Source organism: Phoca vitulina, unplaced genomic scaffold, assembly GCF_004348235.1.
Source record: "Phoca vitulina isolate PV1807 unplaced genomic scaffold, GSC_HSeal_1.0 scaffold31, whole genome shotgun sequence".
Lineage (NCBI taxonomy): Eukaryota > Metazoa > Chordata > Mammalia > Carnivora > Phocidae > Phoca > Phoca vitulina.
In genome coordinates, this window is record NW_022589734.1 from 23,776,430 (window position 1) to 23,799,975 (window position 23,546).

General features: G+C 43.3%; 1 protein-coding gene across 5 annotated transcripts in view; it reads right to left on the reverse strand.

Moving 5' to 3' along the window:
- RIPOR2 (RHO family interacting cell polarization regulator 2) overlaps positions 1 to 23,546 on the reverse strand; it is a 110,479-nt gene that overhangs the window by 52,146 nt on the left and 34,787 nt on the right. For all 5 annotated transcript variants that reach the window (XM_032424634.1, XM_032424635.1, XM_032424636.1 and 2 more), the window contains exon 2: positions 1,271 to 1,397. In XM_032424634.1, coding sequence (XP_032280525.1) covers positions 1,271 to 1,397 — 127 coding nt within the window. The remainder of the gene's footprint in view (positions 1 to 1,270; positions 1,398 to 23,546) is intronic.

Genomic DNA, 23,546 nt, shown 5'->3' on the forward strand with positions numbered 1-23,546 from the left:
GAATCATTTTGTGTTCATATCTGTGTCTTGTGGGGAAGGTACGGGTCCCCGATAGCTGAATAACCTGAGCCATCCTACGTGTGGTTTAGCGGTGGATTTGCTATTAGATTTATGAACTGCTGAAATCTGGGAGCTCCGCAAAGCAGTGGCTCCCCAGGGTCAGGTCAGGGGCTCTGAGTGAGGACACACCATGCCACCGAACCCTTACAGAAAGCCGCGGACAAGTGCTTCCAAGGAAACGAGGAAGCAGAAGGGTCTAATCCGACGAAAAAAATACGCGGGCTATGCAATGTTGAGCACAAGCATCTGCTAAACTCGACTGGGATGTGAATGAACAGTTTCTGGATAAAGGGCTACTCCAGACGGCGTCAGAGAAAGGCACACGTAGCCGAACCCATGGCTTTGTGTGAGCTTTCTTCTTCTGGAGTACATTACCTTTAGGGAGAACGCAGAACTCAGCGTCTCTGTTAGTGGCAGGGACGCAGCCTGCAAGCGGAGATGGACACCTGAGAGAACTTAGACCCCAACCCCGGATCTGATTAGGAGACCGAGAGGCCAGAACCTCACCGACCCAGCTGTCAAAGGGAAAGCCGTGACCTCCGAGGCTGGCAGGTGCCCGCCCTGCGCCTCCCAGGCTAGTTACTCTTTCCCTCGGCATAACCGTCCGTACCAAAGGGGACAGGACAGGTCGAGCACGTAGGCCCCTGAGGGCCCAAGACCTCTGTCGTGTCGGAAAAACTGAAGACAAACTTTTTCCATGTTACCTATTTCATGACCCGTGTGTTCCTTCTTGAGTTCCCCGAAGTCCTATTTTAGAGGAAGGGAGATTCGGGAGAAACCGGAAGGCTAACTTTCCCAAGCCTGTGTCTGAAGGACATGTGCTGCCCAGAGTCGCTCAGCAGAGGCGGTCTTTACCCACTGCATGACTTAGAGCAAACACAGTCTCCCCAGTCTGGCTGTGGTGGGAGACGTGCAGCCCAGAGGGGAGGGGGCGGGGAGAGCCAGGCACACAGACTGCTAGCTCATCCCAAATCTCCAGCCATCTGCTTGGCAGGAGGAATTCTAGATGACAGAAAGAAACTACGGCACTTAATTTTTGGTACATTATGTCTTTTCCATGGAAGAGATTAAAATACCATGCACGCGTGTGTGCGTGCATGTGCATGCGTGTGTGTGTTTCAACAAGGCTGAACGTTCGCAGAGCCTCTCGAGGGCATGAGCTCACAGCCTTCTCGAGCTGCGTCCCGGGACAGAACCACACCCGACTTGCCTGGACCGTCTCTCCTGCAGGCCGCTGAACCCCGCAAAGGACTGGCTTCTGATGATCCCATTGGGCCCCCCAGGAGAGAAGGATTGGGATCCTACCAACATGATTTCTGGGAGTCTGGCTGGTAGTCCTGGAAGACAGTGGAAAGATTAGGGCAAATTACAGGCAGGTCCAGACAGAAAAAACACTACACTTGTCAACAATGGCAAAGGTGAGGGGAGGTAAGGTGAGTCATGAGACCATTAGTTGTTTGTAAGTCTTCTTTCCTATGACCTGTTCTTTTCAAGCCAAAGGGTTCAGCTCTCAGGTGAAGAAAAAAAAAGATACCCACCTACTGAGACAGAAATAAACAGAAATTGCATACAATCATCAGTCATTTTAGGTTTCTTTTCAGGGATTTTTTTTTTTTAGACAAGGTTCAAGAACATGGAAACTTCGGAATGTTTACCTCCGTTCAACAACAAAAACAACAGCAGAAACACACAAATAGGCCAAGTCAAAGTGTCAGCCGGGTCCCGCATCACATTCAAAACACAGTCCAATCTCAGGGGAGAATTCGACACTGAGAAGTCAGATGGCTGAAAACACTAGTTTTCTTTAAAGATGAATTGACTTCAACGTGTTCTCCTTTTCTCTACCCTTAAGTCTATTTCGAAAGATAGGATTGTGTCACTCTTGTGGGAGCATGAAAGAAAACCAGTAAAGAGAGCGTTCCCACAAGTGCTGATCATCTATGTTATTATGATACGAATACCAGAGCAGAGGGACAAAGAGAGAGGGCAAGACCACAGGAAGCACACACCCCATTTCGGTCGCTTGCTTGGCTCTTGTCGAGACTCCCCTCGAATGACTAAGACGCATTGTCCAAACACAGCTTCGGCGGGCCCGCGAGCCCAAGGTCAGTTCCCCCAAAGGACGGGCCTGAGCTGTCAGGTAACGCTTTCCCCCGAGGTCAGGTGCAGTGGAAGCACGTACCATTGTGTTAGCAGGGACCCTCAGCCCGAGAGGGGGGCGGCCGAGGAGCAGGCTCCCAGGAGAAGGGGGAGGCAGCTACTGTCCAGACTGAGGACGTCCAAGGTGGGCAGACACCAAGTCGGCCTGTGTGAACGGCATCAACCACTGTCCTCCAAAGACCCAGCCAGCCAGCAAGAACAGCTAAGAGACACAGCAGAACTTCCGCGGTCTATCCAGATGTGACAGGAGATGGGATAGGATGATAGGATGTGATGGAGGAGCCACCCCACCAGGCCCTACTCAAGGCATTCTATTCTAGGCAGCTGAGCAAAGGAAGGAGGCTGCAGTGAGCTGCCTCCCCAGAGAGAGGACACACAGGCCCCTCCCCCGTACCGCGACTGGCTGGGGTTTGCAGGCATTCTTGCAGGGCCCGGGTGCTGACTCACTCACGATGGGCCCTGCAGGAGGCAGCAAGCCTGCTCTTTGACCTGGATGGGACAAGAGTCCCACCCCTTCCATTCCAGCCTTGGGGGGTGGTGGTGGCGGAGTTTAAGTTTTGCAGGCATTCTTCAGAATTTTCAAACTGATAAAGTGGAAGTATGTGTGTGCATGTGCAATAAAGTTCAATCTAGTGCACCAAGGGCAGGACAAAATGCAGGACTTAATGAGGTTCTCCTAAGTGCCCTTGGCTGCTTACGAAGAGGTCCGTCCACTTCTCGGGTGCATGAAGCATGCCTGTGTGACCTTTGTATCCACATTCAAACTCGTCATGAACATCAAGAAGACATTATAGCTTGCGTTATTTCTGTACTCAAAAGTGTTATAATCAAAAACACATCTTAACGTCTAAATTTGGCAATTTTTTTTTTTTTAAGTAGGCATGGAGCCCAGCACAGACTCGAACTCACGATCCTGAGATCAAGACCTGAGCAGAGATCAAGAGTTGGACGCTCAACTGACTGAGCCACCCAGGTTTCCTGAAATTGGGCAAATTTTGTTAGTATTGTCTCTCATTTTGTAAATTACTGTTCAATACATCTGTTGTTGCATTATGGAGTTCTTTGACCACAGGAAAAGAATGAAAGCATTTAAAAATATTTTAATGGCATGATTGTCTTGTACTTCCTAGAAATTTTTAAGCCAAAAAAATTTTTTTTTTCTCTTATCCATTGGATTGGTAGTTTCCACTATGGACATCTGGTTCCCTCTGCCTAGGCATTCAGTTTAACTAATGCGGAGTGCCACGTGGGTGTCCAGATTTTGAAAAAGTCCTCAGGTGATTCTTAGGCTCAACAAAGAAAAGGAAAAAAAAAAAGGTGATGTTGGTTGAAATTTTTTTTTTTTTTGAAATTTTAAAACTGCAGTTAAAATAATCTGCTATAATTTCTCAAATCCAACTTTTGAGAAGGACTATTCAGTTTTTTAATTTAATTTTATTATGTTATGTTAATCACCATACATTACATCATTAGTTTTTGATGTAGTGTTCCATGATTCATTGTTTGCATATAACACCCAGTGCTCCATTCAATACATGCCCTCTTTAATACCCATCACCAGGCTAACCCATCCCCCCACCCCCCTCCCCTCTAGAACCCTCAGTTTGTTTCTCAGAGTCCATAGTCTCTCATGGTTCGTCTCCCCCTCCGATGCCCACCCCCTTTATTTTTCCCTTCCTGCTATCTTCTTTTTTTTTTTTTAACATATAATGGATTATTTGTTTCAGAGGTACAGGTCTGTGATTCAACAGTCTTACACAATTCACAGCGCTCACCATAGCACATACCCTCCCCAACGTCTATCACCCAGCCACCCCATGCCTCCCACCCTCCACCACTCCAGCAACCCTCACTTTGTTTACTGGGATTAAGAATTCCTCCTATCAGTGAGAGCATATGATACATGTCTTTCTCTGATTGACTTATTTCGCTTAGCATAATACCCTCTAGTTCCATCCACATCGTTGCAAACGCCAAGATTTTGGGGTTTTTTTGATGGCTGCATAATATTCCATTGTATATATATACTACATCTTCTTTATCCATTCATCTGTTGATGGACAGCTTGGCTCTTTCTATAGTTTGGCTATTGTGGACATTGCTGCTATAAACATCGGGTTGCACGTACCCCGTCGGATCCCTACATTTGTATCTTTGGGGTAAATACCCAGTAGTGCAATTGCTGGGTCATACAGTAGCTCTATTTTCAACTTTTTGAGGAACCTCAATACTGTTTTCCAGAGTGGCTGCACCAGCCTGCATTCCCACCAACAGTGTAGGAGGGTTCCCCTTTCTCCGCATCCTCGCCAACATCTGTCATTTCCTGACTTGTTAATCTTAGCCATTCTGACTGGTGTGAGGTGGTATCTCACTGAGGTTTTGATTTGGATTTCCCTGATGCCAAGCGATGTTGAGCACTTTTTCATGTGTCTGTTGGCCATGTGGATGTCTTCTTTGGAAAAATGTCTGTTCATGTCTTCTGCCCATTTCTTGATTGGATTCTTTGTTCTTTGGGTGTTGAGTTTGATAAGTTCTTTATAGATTTTGGATACTAGCCCTTTATCTGATATGTCATTTGCAAAATCCCACAGCAAATATCATCCTCAATGGGGAAAAACTGAGAGCTTTCCCCCTAAGGTCAGGAACATGGCAGGGATGTCCACTATCACCACTGCTATTCAACATAGTACTAGAAGTCTTAGCCACAGCAACCAGACAACAAAAAGAAATCAAAGGCATCCAAATCGGCAAAGAAGAAGTCAAGTTCTCACTCTTTGCAGATGATATGATACTTTATGTGGAAAACCCAAAAGACTCCACCCCAAAACTGCTAGAACTCATACAGGAATTCAGTCAAGTGGCAGGATATAAAATCAATGCACAGAAATCAGTTGCATTTCTATACACCAACAACAAGACAGAAGAGAAATTAAGGAGTCGATCCCATTTACAATTGCACCCAAAACCATAAGATACCTACGAAAGAATCTAACCAAAGAGGTAAAGGATCTGTACTTAGAAAACTCTAAAATACTCATGAAAGAAATTGAGGAAGACACAAAGAAATGGAAAAACGTTCCATGCTCATGGATTGGAAGAACAAATATTGTGAAGATGTCAATGCTACCTAGAGCAATGTACACATTCAATGCAATCCCTATCAAAGTACCATCAACTTTTTTCAAAGAAATGGAACAAATAATCCTAAAATTTGTATGGAACCAGAAAAGACCCCGAATAGCCAGAGGAATGCGGAAAAAGAAAAGCAAAGCTGGCGGCATCACAATTCCGGACTTCCAGCTCTACTACAAAGCTGTCATCAAGACAGTATGGTACTGGCACAAAAACAGACACATAGATCAATGGAACAGAATAGAGAGCCCAGAAATGGACCCTCAACTATATGGTCAACTAATCTTCAACAAAGCAGGAAAGAATGTCCAATGGAAGAAAGACAGTCTCTTCAACAAATGGAGTTGGGAAAATTGGACAGCCACATGCAGAAGAATGAAACTGGACCATTTCCTTACACCACACACAAAAATAGACTCCAAATGGATGAAAGACCTAAATGTGAGACAGGAGTCCATCAAAATCCTAGAGGAGAACACAAGCAGCAACCTCTTCGACCTCAGCCGCAGCAACTTCTTCCTAGAAACATGCCAAAGGGAAGCAAGGGCAAAAATGAACTATTGGGACTTCATCAAGATAAAAAGCTTTTGCACAGCAAAGGAAACTGTCAACAAAACCAAAAGATAACTGACAGAATGGGAGAAGATATTTGCAAATGACATATCAGATAAAGGGCTAGTATTCAGTTTTAAATAAGAAGTACTATTCAGTTTTAAATAAGCCTCTCTCTGCAAAGTTTAACTGTCTTGTTAAATGAATTAAACAGTGAGAGAGTAAAACATATGAACTGGATGGTAGAATAATTTACCTTCTACGGTTCAGTGATAGATCAGGAATGGTCTTGAGCATAAAACAAATGTTTGCCCAGGATTCTCAGAATGTAAAATGCTTCAGGATGGGTAAAACCCTCAGAGGCTTTTCATCACAGTTATAGGTTGAATGGGTGATCCGTAGGAACAAGACTTTCTGGTCTTAGAAATGATCATTATCAGGAAAGAATTTGGCCGAGAGCTGGTCTGGGCTGAGATCTCTATCCTGCGGGTCCGTTCTCCTGAAGGCTGACAAACTGCCCCAGGACAGTCATAAAACTAGCGTGCACAGCCCCCCCCCCCCCCCCCACAGTCAGGCTCGTGGAGGAAGGGAGTAGGTTGGGACGGGGTAGACGGAGGAGGCGGTCTTAGGAACAAGAGTATACACACACACGTGGCCCATCCACACCCCCAACTCTGAAGCAGGGCTAGTTCTTCGAGACCCATCTTCCAGCTCCCCCAGCACCTCCCCACTTGCAACTTATCCCACAGACGCTCTCTTACCACCTTTTTGGTGACCCCACTCCCACCTCAGGGCCCACTGAGTCGGCTAAGTCTGCAGACTCCTCCTGGCTTCCTAGAAACCCCATGGATGCATTGTTCCCAGCATCCAGCCAAAACACCCCCAAAATGACACCATTCCTTTTCAAGGCCTTAAGGACTTAAAACCAGTCATCTCCACTGGCAATTTACATTCTTAACGGCGAATGCTCCTTTGGCCTAAAAGCCTTAACCTAAAAAAAAGGACCACAGTAGAACTGCAGTATTGTGGCCGTTAGGGGTATAAAGCGGTACCCAAAGTCTGGAGGGCAATTTGGTAGTATTTGTTTGAGAAGTAAAACATACGGATCCTTTAACGCATCCCATCTACTCTTTGGTATGTCCTGTAGACAAAGACTCAAGTTCACAGATGGGCATCTATGGGGTGTTCACGACAGGCAATATACCAGTGGAAAAATGGAAAGGATATGAATGTTAATCTTTTCAGCAATGGTCAGTACATTATGGCAAAACCATGGGAGAGGATACTCTGCCGCAGTTGAAAATCAATAGGCCCACATAGAAAGATCCCAGGGACAAATTGTGGAACAAAACAGAGTGTGATACCAGGAGTGTTAAAAACAGAACAATATAAAACCATGTACATGGAATAGAAAAGTCCTGAAAGCATCCACAAGATAGTCTATGGAGCAGACGGACTGACGGGTAGTCAGGCATATTTTAATGGTTGTATTCATTTTCATAAAGGAAATATATTTATGTATTATTTGTATGATGCAAATTTTTTTTTTTTTTTTTTAGATTTTATTTATTTATTTGAGAGAGAGAGAGGGAAAGAGAGAGCACGAGAAGGGGATAGGGCAGAGGGAGAGGGAGAAGCAGACTCCCGCTGACCAGGGAGCTCGATGCGGGGCTCGATCCCAGGACCCTGAGATCATGACCTGAGCTGAAGGCAGATGCTTAACTGCCTGAGCCACCCAGGTGCCTCATGATGCAAAATTCTTTTTTGGAATTGCAAACGTTTGGAGCTGCCCCGAGTTGGGACTGGAGGAAAAAGAACATCACACACAAGAGTATATATGATGGGACAGATGGCAATGAGACTTATCCTGGGGGGGGGGGGGTGTCACTTCATAATGTGGAAAAATGGTGACTTGCTGTGAGATACACCTAAAATTCATAGGATATTGCATGTCAATTATACCTCAATTTAAAAAAAGGACAAAAAAAGAACATATCTGGTAAGTGTTGGGTAACAAGTATATTTACTCTGTCATGTATATTTATAAGTCTTGCAAAGGAGAAATATGATTTCTAAGAAATGATGTGTTTGGTGTCACAAATTCTCATTACGCCAGAACAATTCCAATCCCCCCAGCGAAGTCCTTATTATGAGTTCTCAGCTTTGCGCCATCTTTATTTTCATCTGCCAAACTTGTAGAGGGGGGGACAGTGCTTAGCCTGCCCTGGACCCCAGACATCACGCCATGGCTCTCCAAAGACCATATCTAGTAACCAAGAAATTCCACATAAAGCAACAAATGCTTCTCTGGATACTGCTACTTAAAACTGCTGGGGCTTCGAGAATGTCTGCAGTCCCTAAATTATTGAGTCCTCGCCGGGTCTTCCTGACAAGGCTGGCAGCAGCATTCCTCTGGATGCCCTACATCACAGAAAAGCTTCAGATCTCAGGCCACTGGTCAAGCTGCGGGTCTGCTCCTCGCTTTGCTTTGTCCCAAGAGGCCCGGCTGGTGCACCAGGCAGCCACCCCACCTGCCATCCCCCAATCCATGGCAAGAACGGAACTCCTCTGGAAAGAATCCCAAGCACCTTGACTTAAACAAGGCCCCCCGTTGGGAGCTGAGCCTCTCGGCAAACAAGCCAGAAAGCCCCGGTTCTTTCTCGTCTTGACTGTTTCCACAATGAATCCCGAGGCTTCCTCCTCTCCTGCCCAGTGATGCGATCCAAGCACAGACCAGGGGCTTTTGATGTGAAAACGAGTATAGGATTTCATACATCATAACATGGGGATACAGGTGCCCTGGGCCCTGGTGGGTGCTAGGGACCGCCACCCTCTGACAGAAAGTTCTTGAGTTTGTTTAAATTAGAAGGTAGCTCCTCCAATCAGCAGGCAGCTTTTGGAGAAGGGCACAGAGCCTGGAGCTGGCAGGGTCTGGGGAGGGGGCTGAGGCAGATAAAAAGAGGCCAGGGGATCAAGGACTCCCCCCTCCCTCCACTGGGTCTCCTGCCTTGTTTAGACCGGAAATCGAATGTGCAAATCTGGGTGCAATTCAGAGGGGGGAAAGAGCCAGCTACCTGGAGAACTTCGCGATCGGCTGACTCTCAAGAAGAAATGAATGAGTGATAGAAATCACCCCCGGAGATTTGCTGGCAGGGTGGGTAATGATGAGCTTTTATCCCTCAGCAGGGCCCTACACACAGCTCGTGGTAACACTCCCAGCAGAAGTCATAAAAGAGGAAGCAAAACCTTTGAAAAGTTCAGTCCTGGTGACAGGTCTATGTTCCACTGTATTTTTAGAAGTTGGCACTCTGCCTTATACGTTCTTGTGAGTTTGATTAGCTTGAGTTGCAAGCCTCTCTCCCCAAATTGGAACCGTTCCTCTTGGGGACCCACGAGGTTAGGGATGCTAAGGTAAGGATCCTGACAGCCCAGTTACAGGCTGACCTCCTTTCAACACCTGTCAAGCAAGAGTCTCCAAGCTGACTAGTTCAGAGAGGTTGAGTTGGAGGCACGGATTAACCTGTAAAGTAACTGGGCAGACTATCTCATCTGCTAGAAGGAATGTGAAGATGATCGTTAGAGTTAAGTATGCTGAGGTTCATTTGCAGAAACAGGAATTATTGAGCTATTTTGAGTTTTTCCAGGCGTAAAAGCGCTCTGCTCAGGAAAGTACAAAAGAAGTGGAAAGAAGGCAGGGCAGAGATGGTGAGAGAGACCCAGCGTGCCTCCAGTAGAATTTCGGTGTATTTTGTATTCCTCAAGTCTCTCCTTTCCATTTAAAACATAAAGATTTTTGAACATAATGCATGCTAAATTTTGTATCCTGCTTATTTTTATCAGATTCTTTTTATAGGACCATGTCGAGGGGTTTATAAATGAGCTTTTTTCTTAAACCATCTTAAAAGGGTACTTAGGTCTACTCCAGAGTCCATGTGTTCCTTTGGTTAATGAAAGGAAATCCAACCAGTCTATGTGATACAAGTTTTTTATTTCTGATGTTAAGATGTGGCCAAAGGCAAAGGGGACCCCTGCAAGGCTGACACCAGGGTTTCTCTTTGGGAAATGAGGGAGCAATTAGCATTAGCTCACGCGTAAGTTGTGGGACACCAAACATCATGACATTAAAACACAGCACAATGGCCTTTGGTCATGTCCAATGGTCATTGTCCTAACCGTTGAAGAGAAAGGTCTTTAGGGTGTTTTCCTCTTTTTATTTAACGAAATCTTCTGATTAAGAATGCATACAGGTAATTCTGGAAGGTTCCCATTGATGATAGGAAATACGAGACATCTGAGATTTCCGAGTGACGAGATATCAGGGATATCTCCATTTGCACCAAAGCATTGCTCACGAGAGGAGAGGGTCTACTTAAAAACCAACAGTCGCCAGAGTTTCAAAGCTATGCCCTTTCCAGAAGTTAGACTGAGACCAATCCTCTGAGATAGGACGATGACCAGTAGGTCAGGTGGAAGGTTGCTGGGGTGATACGCTGGCAAAAGTAACAAATGCTATAATCAGTACAAGGGTTTTCCTGGTGCCAAGGATGGGAGCAGATACAGGGGCAGGAGAGACCTTTGGGGTGTCATGGGGTCATGCCAAAACTGTACTCTGGCCATGGTCGGACAACAGCACACATTTCCTAAGACCCAAACTGTACACTCAGGATGAATGAATTTTATGGTGTGCGAATTCTACATCAATAGAGCTATTAAAAAATCACGGTCAATTTTTAGAAAAAGTCATCATTCCTTCTGCAAGAGGAAGTGCCAAGAAATCAAGACTTGAAAGGAAAATGCTGACTCAATGACCAACCACCTGAGAGTTGATGGTTTCATGATTTGATCCCGAGGCCATGTAGGATGCTGCACACTGCCCCCCAGCCCTGCACCTTCTGAGTCATTTCTGCATGCCCGATTTGTGTTCCTCTGCTCTGCTTCTTAACAATGCCATCCTGTTTATGCTCCTCACATCTTGGTCAAGAGCAGAAGTATAATTCAGTTGTCTGAAAGAGGCATGTGGGCCAGATGTAAATAGCCCGCTATGCTAAATGATGATTTAAGATGAATCCTAAAAATAGGTCTCTGTTTATTATATGGTTGCAAGGTACCCATTACAGAAGTTGACTAATCTTAAAAAAAAAAAAAAGTAGATATATTTAAGTCATTGGTTATTTTTTGTAACGTACTAAATAAATTTAGTCAATGCTAATATTTGCTTTTCGGTTGCCAACATTGTTAACCAAATAATAAATGCATGCATGACACATGACACTGACTAAGACAAGTGACCTGGATGGATACAAAAATCTATAGAACAACCCAGCATAGCCTCACCCTCAGCAAGAGATGGAAGAACCAACATGGCCCCTTGGGCAATTCCCAAACTTGCTGGATCTCCAATTTGGTGTCCATAGAACAAGAGTTGTATTTCCTCCCCATTTTAACAGACAAGTCTTTCAAGGTTCAACTGAGATCAAAGCATCATTCAGTCTTACAATTACAAGGATACTTGGACATCTCCTAAACCCCACTTCTCATCATCCCTGCAGATGGTAGTACGTCTGCCTGAAAACATACCTAAAATCAAGGAGTGCTTTCTAAAAGGTAAAGTGCTTGAGAAACACAGAGACTATGATAATACTTAGGTTCAATTAACTTGGGAGAAACAGAAAGATATTCATCTTTAGAATCGCTGGAAACTGATAGTGATGGTTTTCTTTCCTTGTTTCTAGGAGTCCATCAAATGAGATATAATTAAGTATATGGGGGTATGCTCAACACTGGCAGGCTGCGATTTGTTGTCCAAGATCCAAAGATAACCCAAAATGATCTCTACTTTAATCAGTCTTAATAATGTAATTGGAGAAGAAGATATGGCTGTCTATAAGCAGATGGGAGACAACTCCCGCTCCTTGTTATTCCCCAGTTTCATAAAGAAGACAAAACCGGCTACCTCCAGAACGGGAATGATCTGGAGAGGCAAAAGCTAGCAAAGCTGGAAACTAGCATCTTTCTGAAGACAACAATTTTTAGATAATTAAAAAATCACACTACTTTAAATACTGATAAGGACTAAACACACGAGTGTTTGAGAAGCCTAGTTCAAAAGCCAATTAAAAAAAAACATGTGATTTTGCAATAATTTAAAACTTACACAAAAGTTGTAAAAAAAAAAAAAAAAGGTACGAACAGCTCTCCTATGTCCTTCATCCAGATTCATTATTTGTTGACGTCTGCCACATTTTACTTTGTCATCGTCCCCATGTACGTACACACACACACACACACACACACACACACAATTTCCTAAATCATTTGAGGGCAATTTGCATATACATATTTACATGTATATTTGCTCTTCCCCATTGAGCAATTTGCAAATAGAATGCAAATTTACTTTTAAATATGACCATGTGTATTTCCTAAGAACATAGACATTCACTTACATGGCCATAGTACGATTGTTAATGTCAGGAAATTAAACGTGAACACAATACTATTATCTAATGTACAGACCTTATGCAAATTTCACCAATTGTCCCCAATAACATACAGCACATCATCCCCCCCCCCCATGACAGGAGACAATCCAGGATTGTGCACTGTCTCTCTTGTCATGTGTCTTTAGTCTCCTCTAATCTGGGATGGTTCCTTGGCCTTTGTCTTTCATGACATTAACATTTTCATATGGCACAGACCAGCTGTGTTCTAGAATGTTCCTTAGTTTGGGTTTGTCTGACATTTTCTCATAATTAGATTCAGGCTCTGCATTTTTGGCAGTGACATCACATAAGTGATATTGTTGTCCTTTTAAGGAATTGCATCGGTAGATACAAGGAGTCACGTGGTCCCATGATTGGTGGTGTTAACGTTGATCATTAAGTTGAGGTGTGTTTGGCCAGTTTCTCCCCTGGAAAGTTACTATTTTTGTCTCTTTAATTGATAAGTGGTTGGTAAGGAGGTACTTTGAGGCTACGCAAGTATCTTGTTACTCTGACTCAGGAGTTTTAGCCTCCATTGATGGTTCTTGCCCAAATCAAGTATTACTATGATGGTGGCAAAATGGTACTCTTTGAACTCAATAACATTTTTCTACTATGAGAAAGAGCTTTCCTTAATCTTTTTTATGTATTTGTTTGTTTATTCCTTTATTGTCAGAATGGACTCGTGGATTCTTATTCAATGGGTTTAACCCATTACCTTCATTGACCCAAAAGCCAACTGTTCTTCATAGCATTTTCTGAGCAGTTCGGCTAGAGGGTCTTTCCTCATGAACAGCAAAACTCTGCATCACTGGCGGGAACTCACAGATTCAGGGACCCCCTTTATTATAACTATTTTCTTGAATACCTCATCTCTTCAACCCAGCTATAAACTTCTGAGGGTAGGCACCATCTATCTGCACCGACTTCTTTGATTCTTAGTACAAGGTAGGATAGAAAAACATTGGCTCTGGTGCCAGGCTGGTCCAGGTTTCACCCAAGTCTCCAGTCCCCCCTACACTCCAACTTTTCTCAATAAAATGATGACAATAATATCTAAGTCACCTCAGTTGTTGCAAGGAGAAAATGAGATAATGTATGTAAAAGGCTTGGTGTGAACTAATGGTGTTTCCTGTTAACTAGAACTTGTCCTTTGAAGATGCATCTGACTTTTCTCAATTATGTGGAAAGTATTAATTATAAAACCATATATATTTTACAAGTGAAGAGACCTACAGAAATAAAGTAATTTGACATGACTGCTTCCTTCTTTCTCTCTCTCTTATCACCACTCAAAGCAATGACAGCAGAGCATGGTAAAGCTATTTTAAGGGTCTCGCTGACTCATTTGAAGAGTAAAGAAGAAATGTTAATAGCACGTCTATTCTCTGGGACAGTCAGTTGCAAGAGCCTGTAGGTAATTGACACCATTACAACCTCTGGGGAAAATGAAAACTGTTTCTTCTTCTATTCTGGTGGATCAAATAAACGCAGGGAGCTGCGGCTGGCCTCATGACAATTAGAAGAGAAACGATTTAGGACATAAAACTAGCTTCAATCTCAAGAGGGGCTGAGTGGATTTTGACTAATGTTGTCATAACTCATCTTGAAATGAAAAGTCTAGAACACTAATAGACCTTCATTTGGTGCAAGCTACATAGCAAAACAAGACCACCTGTTTCCTGGTCCGAAGGAAAGAGCATTTTGCACTTCAATGGAGGCTGAAGCTATTAGCAATAGTAAGTGCATTTACATGTATCTCTATTTAAAACCCATGTATATCAAAAGGGAAAAATCTCTTGGGAACACTGTCCCCAAAGACAGCTTGGCTGATCTTGCTGAGAGAAACATACACCCACCACAAAGCCTCACTTTCTGATCACCAGATTCAAAAACAACGCTCTGATAGAGAAGAAAATGGCCCTGTGCCTGGCACCATCAACTCCTTCAGGCTTTCCTGCAGGCAGCCTGTTTATCCCTAGAGCTTGGCAACTCGTTTCTAGCTAATGGTGAGTGTTGCTTCTTTACTTCAAAAAAGCATCAAAATGATACTGACATCTTCTATGGCTGTTTGCCTCTACAAAAATTACCATTTTTGTAAGCTCTTATTTTTTTATTGTTTTGCTAGAACCGAGCTACATCTTTGGAAATCCTAAACAGAAAAAAAACCATGAAGTTCTAGGAGAAGGTTCCCAGTACTGTGCTGGGAAGCATCATTATGCACAACGTGCTTTTTCCCTTGCCCAGCACGTGTGATGAACACTGATATTCATTAATGAGCGTGAGACGTAGAAAAAGGATTAGTGCCTTGTAATCAAGCTACGTGGTATGTTTCATCCCAGAGAAAGGATAAATTACCTTTTTTTTTCTAAGATTTTTTTTATTTTTAAGTAATCGCAGCACTGAATGTGGGGCTCGAACTCACAACCCCAAGATCAAGAATCACATGCTCCACTGACTGAGCCAGCCGGGGGCCCCAAAAGGATAAATTATCTTAAAGCTTTTCAGATACGGCTTACATAATCAAACTAAGACATATTCTTGCATATGGTCCATTCTTTTTTTTTTTTTGCCATCTGAACAAGTAAATCAAATTGATTGACGATTACGTGATGGCAAATACAGCTAAAGCCACGGACTTGATCGTGGTGCTGTGAAATGATCACGGCCTTCATCTGAGCTAGGTAGGAGGTTACAGCTAAGCTCTCACAACACGAAGGTAACACAATGGACTTAAAACTAAGGCAGTTCCTTCAAACTCGAGTTACATTAGTCATTTTATTCCTGTTGTTATGACAACACTTTTAAAAGCAGCACTTCAAACGCTTAGCATTCAGGCATCTTATTATAGACTTGAAAATGACACCTAAGGGTATGCAGGGCTGCTCCTGGGGGCTTTAGGGGGTCTGGTAATCATGAAGAAACCCAGTTAGCACACCTGGACTCCTTCTGGGCTTTGGCCCCCAGAGTCCCTAACTTGGCTTTTTTTCTACCAAAAAAAACTAGTGAGGGTTCATCCAGAGGAGGGAAGCGTACAGAATTTATGTGGGAAGATATGCATTATTATTCACAGTCTCTGTTCCTAGTTGCATATGCGAACAAGACACTCTTTCATGACCTTACCTATATCATTCTCTTGGTTACAGCCTGTGTCATGGAGCTTTTACAAGCCTGGTAAAGATAGGGTATTCTGTTGTTATCATTGTTGTTTTTAAGTAGGCTCCATGCTGGGCTTGAACTCACGACCCTGAGATCAACACCTGGGCTGAGATCAAGAGTCAGACACTTAACCAACAAAGCCACCCGGGCGCCCCAATGCAAACGTGTTCTGATGGCCCTATATAGTTGCTTACTGTTAGCTACTGAAGTGGTTCGCTTATGTAACTATACATTCATAGAAAGACTTCTCATAGCACAGATTATGAAAATTAAAAATTGATAAAGGGATATTGGTGTTGGAGTGAACCTGTTCCATGAGTCAACTGCCCAATGATCAATCACACTACAGTCCGATGAAAGTGTAGAAATGTTCATTAGACTTCATAATTTTTTTTAAGCAGCCTACAAACAGAAAAAGGTTTTGGCTAAGGACACGAGCTAGCTGGATATTGGCATTTTCCGGTCATTATGTATTAATAGGGAGAACTTGATCTGTCATGTTGAATTCTCCCTGCCCTGAAGTACATTTCTCTGATAATTTTAAACTGGGTCTCCCTACTCTGTGGTGTTTTGTATGACGGTGTGTGGATTATTATTAAACAAAGTACAGCTGAAGTAAACTGTACCGATGGATTCCTTTTGGAAGAACTTGGTGTCGGAAAGTTATTCCGGGATTCTAGAGGAGTTAGGCTGGGCATGAGCATGTCATCATCTGCCAGCATCTTCAAAATTGAGTGGCTTTTTAGATTTGTTCTCTGGACACATGTTCTCTGCATGGTAATTTTGGCAAATTAAGCAGCTATAATAAGGATCGTGGTTTCATTACTGGTCCTTGCTGCTGCATACCAAGAAGGTGGCCATGTGAATAACATCTGCTGAGTTATTTTGGGTTGCCAAAAACAAATAATTTATCATCAGAATGCAAAGCAGTTAGGTATAGCTAGATTCTCAACAAAGCAGAATTATGTTCCTTTTTATGATACCAAGACTGGTTAGTAATTTCTTACTATCCTTTGCTTTCTCCAAAGGAATCGAAGCTGTAAAAACAGCAAGGAAGGAAAAGCCCATCTAATCCTTAGCTTAAAGTACAATTTAGTGCAAAGAAAGAACAAATGTTTATGGCTTCTTCCTACCAAAGAAAGACCCACACCAAAGAACTGGATCCTTCCACATATGGTAAATTTCTAACACCCAGGACAAAAGAACACGCGATAGCCTTATTTGTACACATGTGAAATGACGTATGACTTGGATTCTGAGCCTAAAAGACACGGTCAGGATGCTTTCCCCTCTCACTGTCCTGAGTCAATTTACCTAGAGAGGAGGGTCAGATCCATTTTTTTAGAAAAAAGATTATTTATTTATTTGAGAGAGAGAGTGCAAGGAGGAGCAGAGGGGAGGGAGGGGGACAAGCAGACTCCCCACTGAGCTCAGAGGCCAATGCAGGGCTCGATCCCAGGATCCCGAGATCATGATCTGAGCCAAAACCAAGAATCAGATGCTTAACCAATGGAGTCAGCCAGGGGCCCCAGGTCCATTTTTATAGAGCAGGAAAATGAGGGGTTGGAAGACTTTTCCCAAGACCACCTGTCTCCCCTAACGCGCCTCTCAACCACCCCCTCTCACCAGCTTGAAACCCTGCTATCTGCTAGAACTTCCCTATGATCACTCACGGAATTCACTCCATTCGCTGGGTCACACCAGAACTGTGTGAAGAACTACTTTCAGTCTTTTGGGACTGAGATCTCACTCTGCAATGTTTGGTCTTCCTTTGGCCCTTGTCTTTTAAAGTGTTTCCTTGGTTCACTGGTGAGAAAGTGGTTGTCACTCATTTTCATGGGTCCTTACCGACTGTCTCCTTCCTCCCCCTCCCATCAGCGTGGGCGGCGTTCTAAACAGAGTGAGACCTGATGATTCTTTGGACAGCCTGGGAGAAATAAAGCAGGGAACAGATCTCCCTGGGACCACTTTGCAGGACCTCAGACAACTTACCAATCAAATAATTTCTTCAAGGAAAAAAGAGAAGGGGTAGGGCAACAAGAGACTCAACAGACCTACCAACCAGATGCAATGTGTGGATCCTATTTTGATCATGATGACAAACCAACGGAACAAAGGTCATATTTTAGACACTTGGGACATTTTAATATGAAGTAGATATTAAAAAGAGCTATTGCTAATTGTTTAGGCACAGAATGGAATAAGGATTATGTGAGAAAATGTCCATACTTTTGAGACACACACCAAAGGGTATAGGAGTGAAATGACCTAAGGTCTAGATTTGCTTTAAAATGCTTCAACCACAATAACAAAAGGAATAGATGAAGCAGATGTGGCAAATTCTTGACAACTGTTGCAATGGGGTGATGGGTAGTCAGGAATTTGTTATTCCATTTGCTCTATTAAGTCTGTTTATTGAATATTTTAATAATTTATTGGGTGTCTACTAGCCCAGTGCTAGAAAAATAAGACAATCTCAAGTAGCATATGGGTATCAGGACACTCATCCAGCATAAAGCAGGAAAGAATGACTTTAGAGACAGTAATTTTTTTTTTTTTTTAAGATTTTACTTATATTTTGAGAGGGAGAGAGAGAGCAAGAGAGAGCATAAGAGCAGGGGGAGGGAGAAGCAGACTCCCCCGCTGAGCAAGGAGCCTGACGCAGGGCTCAATACCAGGACCCTGGGATCATGACCTGAGCTGAAAGCAGACACTTAATCAACTGAGCCACCCAGGTGCCCCAGGAGACAGTAATTCTTAACCTTTGCCCTCTTTATGGACCACTTCAGGACACAGTAAACGGAAAAATGGTGAAGGCAAGATGGATGCGATGCAGGATAATCCTTGAGTTGCTCAGATCCTGGTGTAGATAAAGACGAGGTCATCGAGAAGGGAAATTTGTCTATTTTCTCTAAGAAGAGAAGGAGATTTTGTTTGGCCTTTTAGCTTGGTGGGTCTACTCTATCCCACTTCAAAGCAAACAAGAAGTCTATAATTTGACCACACTGATGGTCAAATTAACTGGCTTTAGGTTCCAAATCCACCTAATTTTCCACTGCACTCAGGCCAACATCTGTGTAAACACAGGCACTCCAAACTGGAACCATGTCTCTTGGGCCAATGGAAAGGGAGCTGTGTGGTCAGGGAGCCTCAGAGTTTGCCTCTGTCCTCTGGCTAGCAGGGAGAAGCTCGTGGGAGTACCCTGAGACTTTCACCATTGACAAGGGGACAGGGGGGTCGAAGGCTGTCAGGACTTGCAGCAACAAATGCATACTTCAAGCAAACTGGGACTGGGCATGGGACTGGGTAATAAGAGCCATGCAAAAACAAAAAAATGAAATAATCTCCGTGTAGGGAAGGTAGGCATTCAAGCCAATGGACAAAGACCTTCTCCAGCACAGGGAGCTTCTTTCCAAAGAATGTAGTAGCAGGTGCTAAATTAAGAAGACTTTAGAATAGGTGACCCTTTGGAAAGAAAAATAGAACGGTTCCTCTTCTGGTGGCTAAGCAGCTCTGTGTGTCTCCAGCATCGCCTCAGGGCCTCAAAGAGGAGATTGGAAATAACATTTTAGGTTTGCAGATTCCTCCTTTCCAAAGGCTTTGACAGCTACTCTATATCCTGTTAGCAACCCTGTCGGGTATGATAGTTATCATGATTCCTGTTGTTTAGGTAAGAAAACTGACCTGTAGGCCACCATCCACAAGACTGTTGGAAGAGTTGAGTGTCTACCTCCCAGATGTGCTCTTGTGTCTACCCAACTCCATTTTCCTTCAGCTGAGAAGGCAGAATTCCTCCCCTAGTTTTCTTTGCCTATTTCTTAACGTGACTTCCCATCAACCTGGAGCAGAGGGTCATCAGTGTTCAGAATGCCCCACCAACATCATCCATTGGTAGTAACTGGGTGCTCAGATGGCTCAGAATGATACTTTTCTATTAGGCTCCTTGTGTTGTATTTTCTTATTTTATAACCATTCCCACAATGAGGTGCTCATTATGGGTTAACAACACAGTATAACGATAATGACAGCAATTTATTTTTTTCTAAGATTTTATTTGGATATTTGAGAGAGAAGAGAGAGCGAGCATGAGCTGGGGGTTGCGGAGGGAGAGGGAGAGGGAGAAGCAGACTCCCCACTGAACAGGGAGCCCAATATGGCGCTTGATCCTAGGACCCTGGGATCATGACCTGAGCCGAAGGCAAACACTTAACTGACTGAGCCACCTGGGCATCCCATGACAGCATTTTAGATTCAACAAAAATAAATGGGCAATCTTTGCCATTCAGGGGTAATGCCCTCCCTGTACCTTTACACTCTGGTTAAATCCAGAGAATCATGACCACTGTTAGCAACTCAGTCATTGGTTTATTTGAAAACATTTGCTACACTGAAATAAATATTTAACCTACATCCCAGCCTCTGTAACTTCCTATTAACTATCAATAATTAGAAAAAACCTAACATACTGCAACATCTAATTTAGATGTTCCCAAACCTGGCTGTGTATTAGAGTCCCCTGGGGAGTTTTATTTCAATTATTATTATTATTATTATTATTATTATTATTATTATTATTTACCTGGAGAGCTTTTTAAAAATGTCACTATCTGAGCCTTATCCCCAGAGATTTCGATTTAGCTGATCTGGGGTGGGGCTTGGGGATAGGCATTCTTAAAAAAAATCTTCCCAGGGTTTACATTTTCTCTGTGCACATGATATGCAGCAATCACTGATCCTATCTCCCTTCCATTCTTTTAATATGTAAAAAATTAAGTCATTAATGGGTCTCTGGTCACCTGATTCCAATTCCACTACAAAAAATATTTGAAAGACATTGCAAGTCTTTGTCAGAAAAGCAGGATATAATTGTATTTTTATTGAATGACAGAAAAAGGGAACGGTTCTGGGAATCTTAGGATTTAAAAGAAAAACTTTTCCATTCTTGTGAAGACTTAAAAGTAATGCTTTCTAGGGGGCGTTTGGGTGACTTGGTCAGTTGGGCGCCTGACTCTTGATTTTGGCTCAGGTCATGATCCCAGAGTCATGAGACTCCACCCCTCCTCCCTCCCCCCCCCCCAACTCCAGTCAGGCTCTACGCTCAGTGGGGAGTCTGCCTGAGGATTTTTCTCTCCTCTCCCTCTGGCCCTTGCTCCACCCCACCTACTCCCTCTCTCTCTCTAAAAGAAATGTAATGCCTTCTATCTCAGGGCTGTTGGGACAAAAGAACTCAGCCTGCCTGGGTTTGTGGCCAGCAAGACCACTTTATATGTGTAGTTTTGACAGGTTGCTTAGCCTCTCCAGGCCTCAGTTGACCTCACCTGTAAAATGGGGATGACAAAAAGACCAAGCTCACAGGTTGCTGTGAAGAGTCAATAGGTCAGTGAATGTCAAGTGCTTAGAAGAGTGAATATGCATTTGCTATTCGTATTGTAATGGTGATGAGAATGTATTATCAAGTCATTTTTAGTTGAATAAGGTCTAGGTTGAGCCTCCCTGTGCATCTCCCAGAGGAGAAAAGCTTCATAGGAGTTGATTGCATGAGTTTTATAATTTACCTAGGTACTGTGTGTTCTCTAGTCTCTTGAGAATTGAATTAGTAAACTGAGCTAGTCTTCAATGATAGAGATTATATGATATGTGCAGAGGCAGTCAAAAACAGTTGATTTTCCTATTTAAAAAATGCAGTTGGGGGGCGCCTGCCTGGCTCAGTCAGTGGAGCGCGTGACTCTTGATCTCGGGGTCGTGAGTTCGGGCCCCACATTGGGTGTTGAAATTACTTAACAATAAAATCTTTTAAAAAAATGCGGTTGGTATTAAATATGGTGCAGGATCCTAGGATATTTTACCCCATAAGCAGGCATTTTTTAAGAGCTGATTTTCTATGGCATGATTTGCTAGTTTTTCAGCGAACACCCTCCAGACAATCAGCAGCTCTGAACATTTTCTTTTTTGAAGGATGTCATCCACACTGTATGTTTCTCAAACCTCTGCTCAGACTTTGGAATTGAAAGTACAGAGAACATTGAATGTGGGTGTTGAGTACAATCAAATGGGATGAGCACAATTCAGAATGTGAACTAAGTAATGTCTTTCAAAAATGACATGAATTCACATAGGAATGTATTTTGATCCCGTGGAGGGATAGAATTTTTCTGTGCACCAAAAATATATCATTTGGCAGAATGGCTCTATTGTTTCCGAGTTAGCAGTGCGGGGTTACAGCCCCAAGAGCAGATGCCCCCCAACTGTTCAGCCTGGGGTACTCAGGGTGAAGAGGAAAGGGGGCAACATGCAGACAGGTGGTAGACACAACCAGTCACCATACCCCACCTTCTGCCACCCTCCAGAGCTGGATTCCAGATTACACTGTGTGCCACAATCAATATCCGCAGCAAGAAAGGGCAGTATTAATTTACAGTTACGTTTCTGTTAGTACTTCTGGAGTCAAGGAAAATGGTTCACGTGAGAACATTTGTCCTAGCAAACGAAGAGCACATGTAAACATCGTGCATGCAAGTATCACGTATTTCCTGAGAGCGGACTCAGCAATTTCATGCCATCGAAGCTCTAGTTGATTGATAGAGGGTCTCGAGTTATACAGAATCTTAGAGAATCCCACAGCCAGTGTCTTCGTAGAGGGTAGAGAGAAGGAGCAAGTGAGAATAAAGAAGCAGCAGGATCCAGAAGTTCAAACACATACGTGCACACAAAGACAAATGAAGTCGTATGGTAGGCATGTGGTTACAGAATCAGTCGGCAGTCATGCAACTGGTATGCATCTCCCTCTTGGGACATTGACCTTGGGACAATGGTTTCCTCTTCTGTAAAATGGGGATCATAGTATCTATGACTTAAAGTCCTTATGAGGATTGAGGGACATCAGGTTGTAAAGCAAAATGCCAGGCACAAAGCATGTACTCAGTGAAACTGATGCCTATCCCATCATCACCATTATCTCCACCATCACCATCATCATCACCATCTTCGTCACCATCGTCATCCTCATCAAGGTCAAGAATAAAAACACCAATGGCCTTACCGAAACAATGCAAGTTTTATGTTTTTATGCTCTGATTTATTTTGCTAATCGAGTTGGTCTTGCTAGAACCTAAAATCTCAAATGAGAAATTCTGGCACATTAACCAGATTATTATAGAGTTGCAACTCAATTGTCTGAGCTGGGCTCCCCTGGGAGGGGTGTGCGGGGAGGGTGGGCAAGGGGTGAGTCACGCTCAACTGCCCCTGAAGACAGAATCTGATTAGGGCATGTAACTTTGCCTTAGAAAAGTGGGGTCATTGTTTTCCAAACAATAGCAACTGAGGGCCAAATATACATGTTCCTTTTTTCTTCATGAACTGTCCTCTGACTGCTCCTTTTGGATTTTTAGGGGAATCCAGTGGAAGGATAAGAAAATCGGAGTCAGTTCAAAACACAAGGTGCTGCCTTTTGAACCTGACTGCAAGGCGTTGTTTTAACTAGCTCAGTTTAACCTCTTCTACATATAAGTTCCCACATAAGACATTTCTTTCTTTTTTTTAATTAATTAATTTTTTTTAAAAGATTTTATTTATTTATTTGAGAGAGAGAGAGCATGAGCAGGGGGAGGAACAGAGGCAGAGGGAGAAGCAGACTCCCTGATGTGGGGCTCGATCCCAGGACCCTGGGATCATGACCTGAGCCGAAGGCAGATGCTTAACCAGACTGAGCCACCCAGGTGCCCCGAGACATTTCTTTTATAATTCGTTGCCAGGGGAATCCGCCCTCTGAGGAACTACTGTGTTTTTTGTATGTCCATCTTTCTGAAAGCAAAAACTTAAGTGATAATCTACCACGGACTCTCTTTTGCCTGGCTTCAAGGAAGTTCAGAGCAAAACTCACCGCTCAATTGTAGTGCGAACATTAATTCCTTTTTATAAACTGTACATTATTGTAGCCTGTCTCAAATGTTTGAAAAGTCACACAGTGTAATTTTTTAAGCAAACTTTTACCAAGTCTTATTC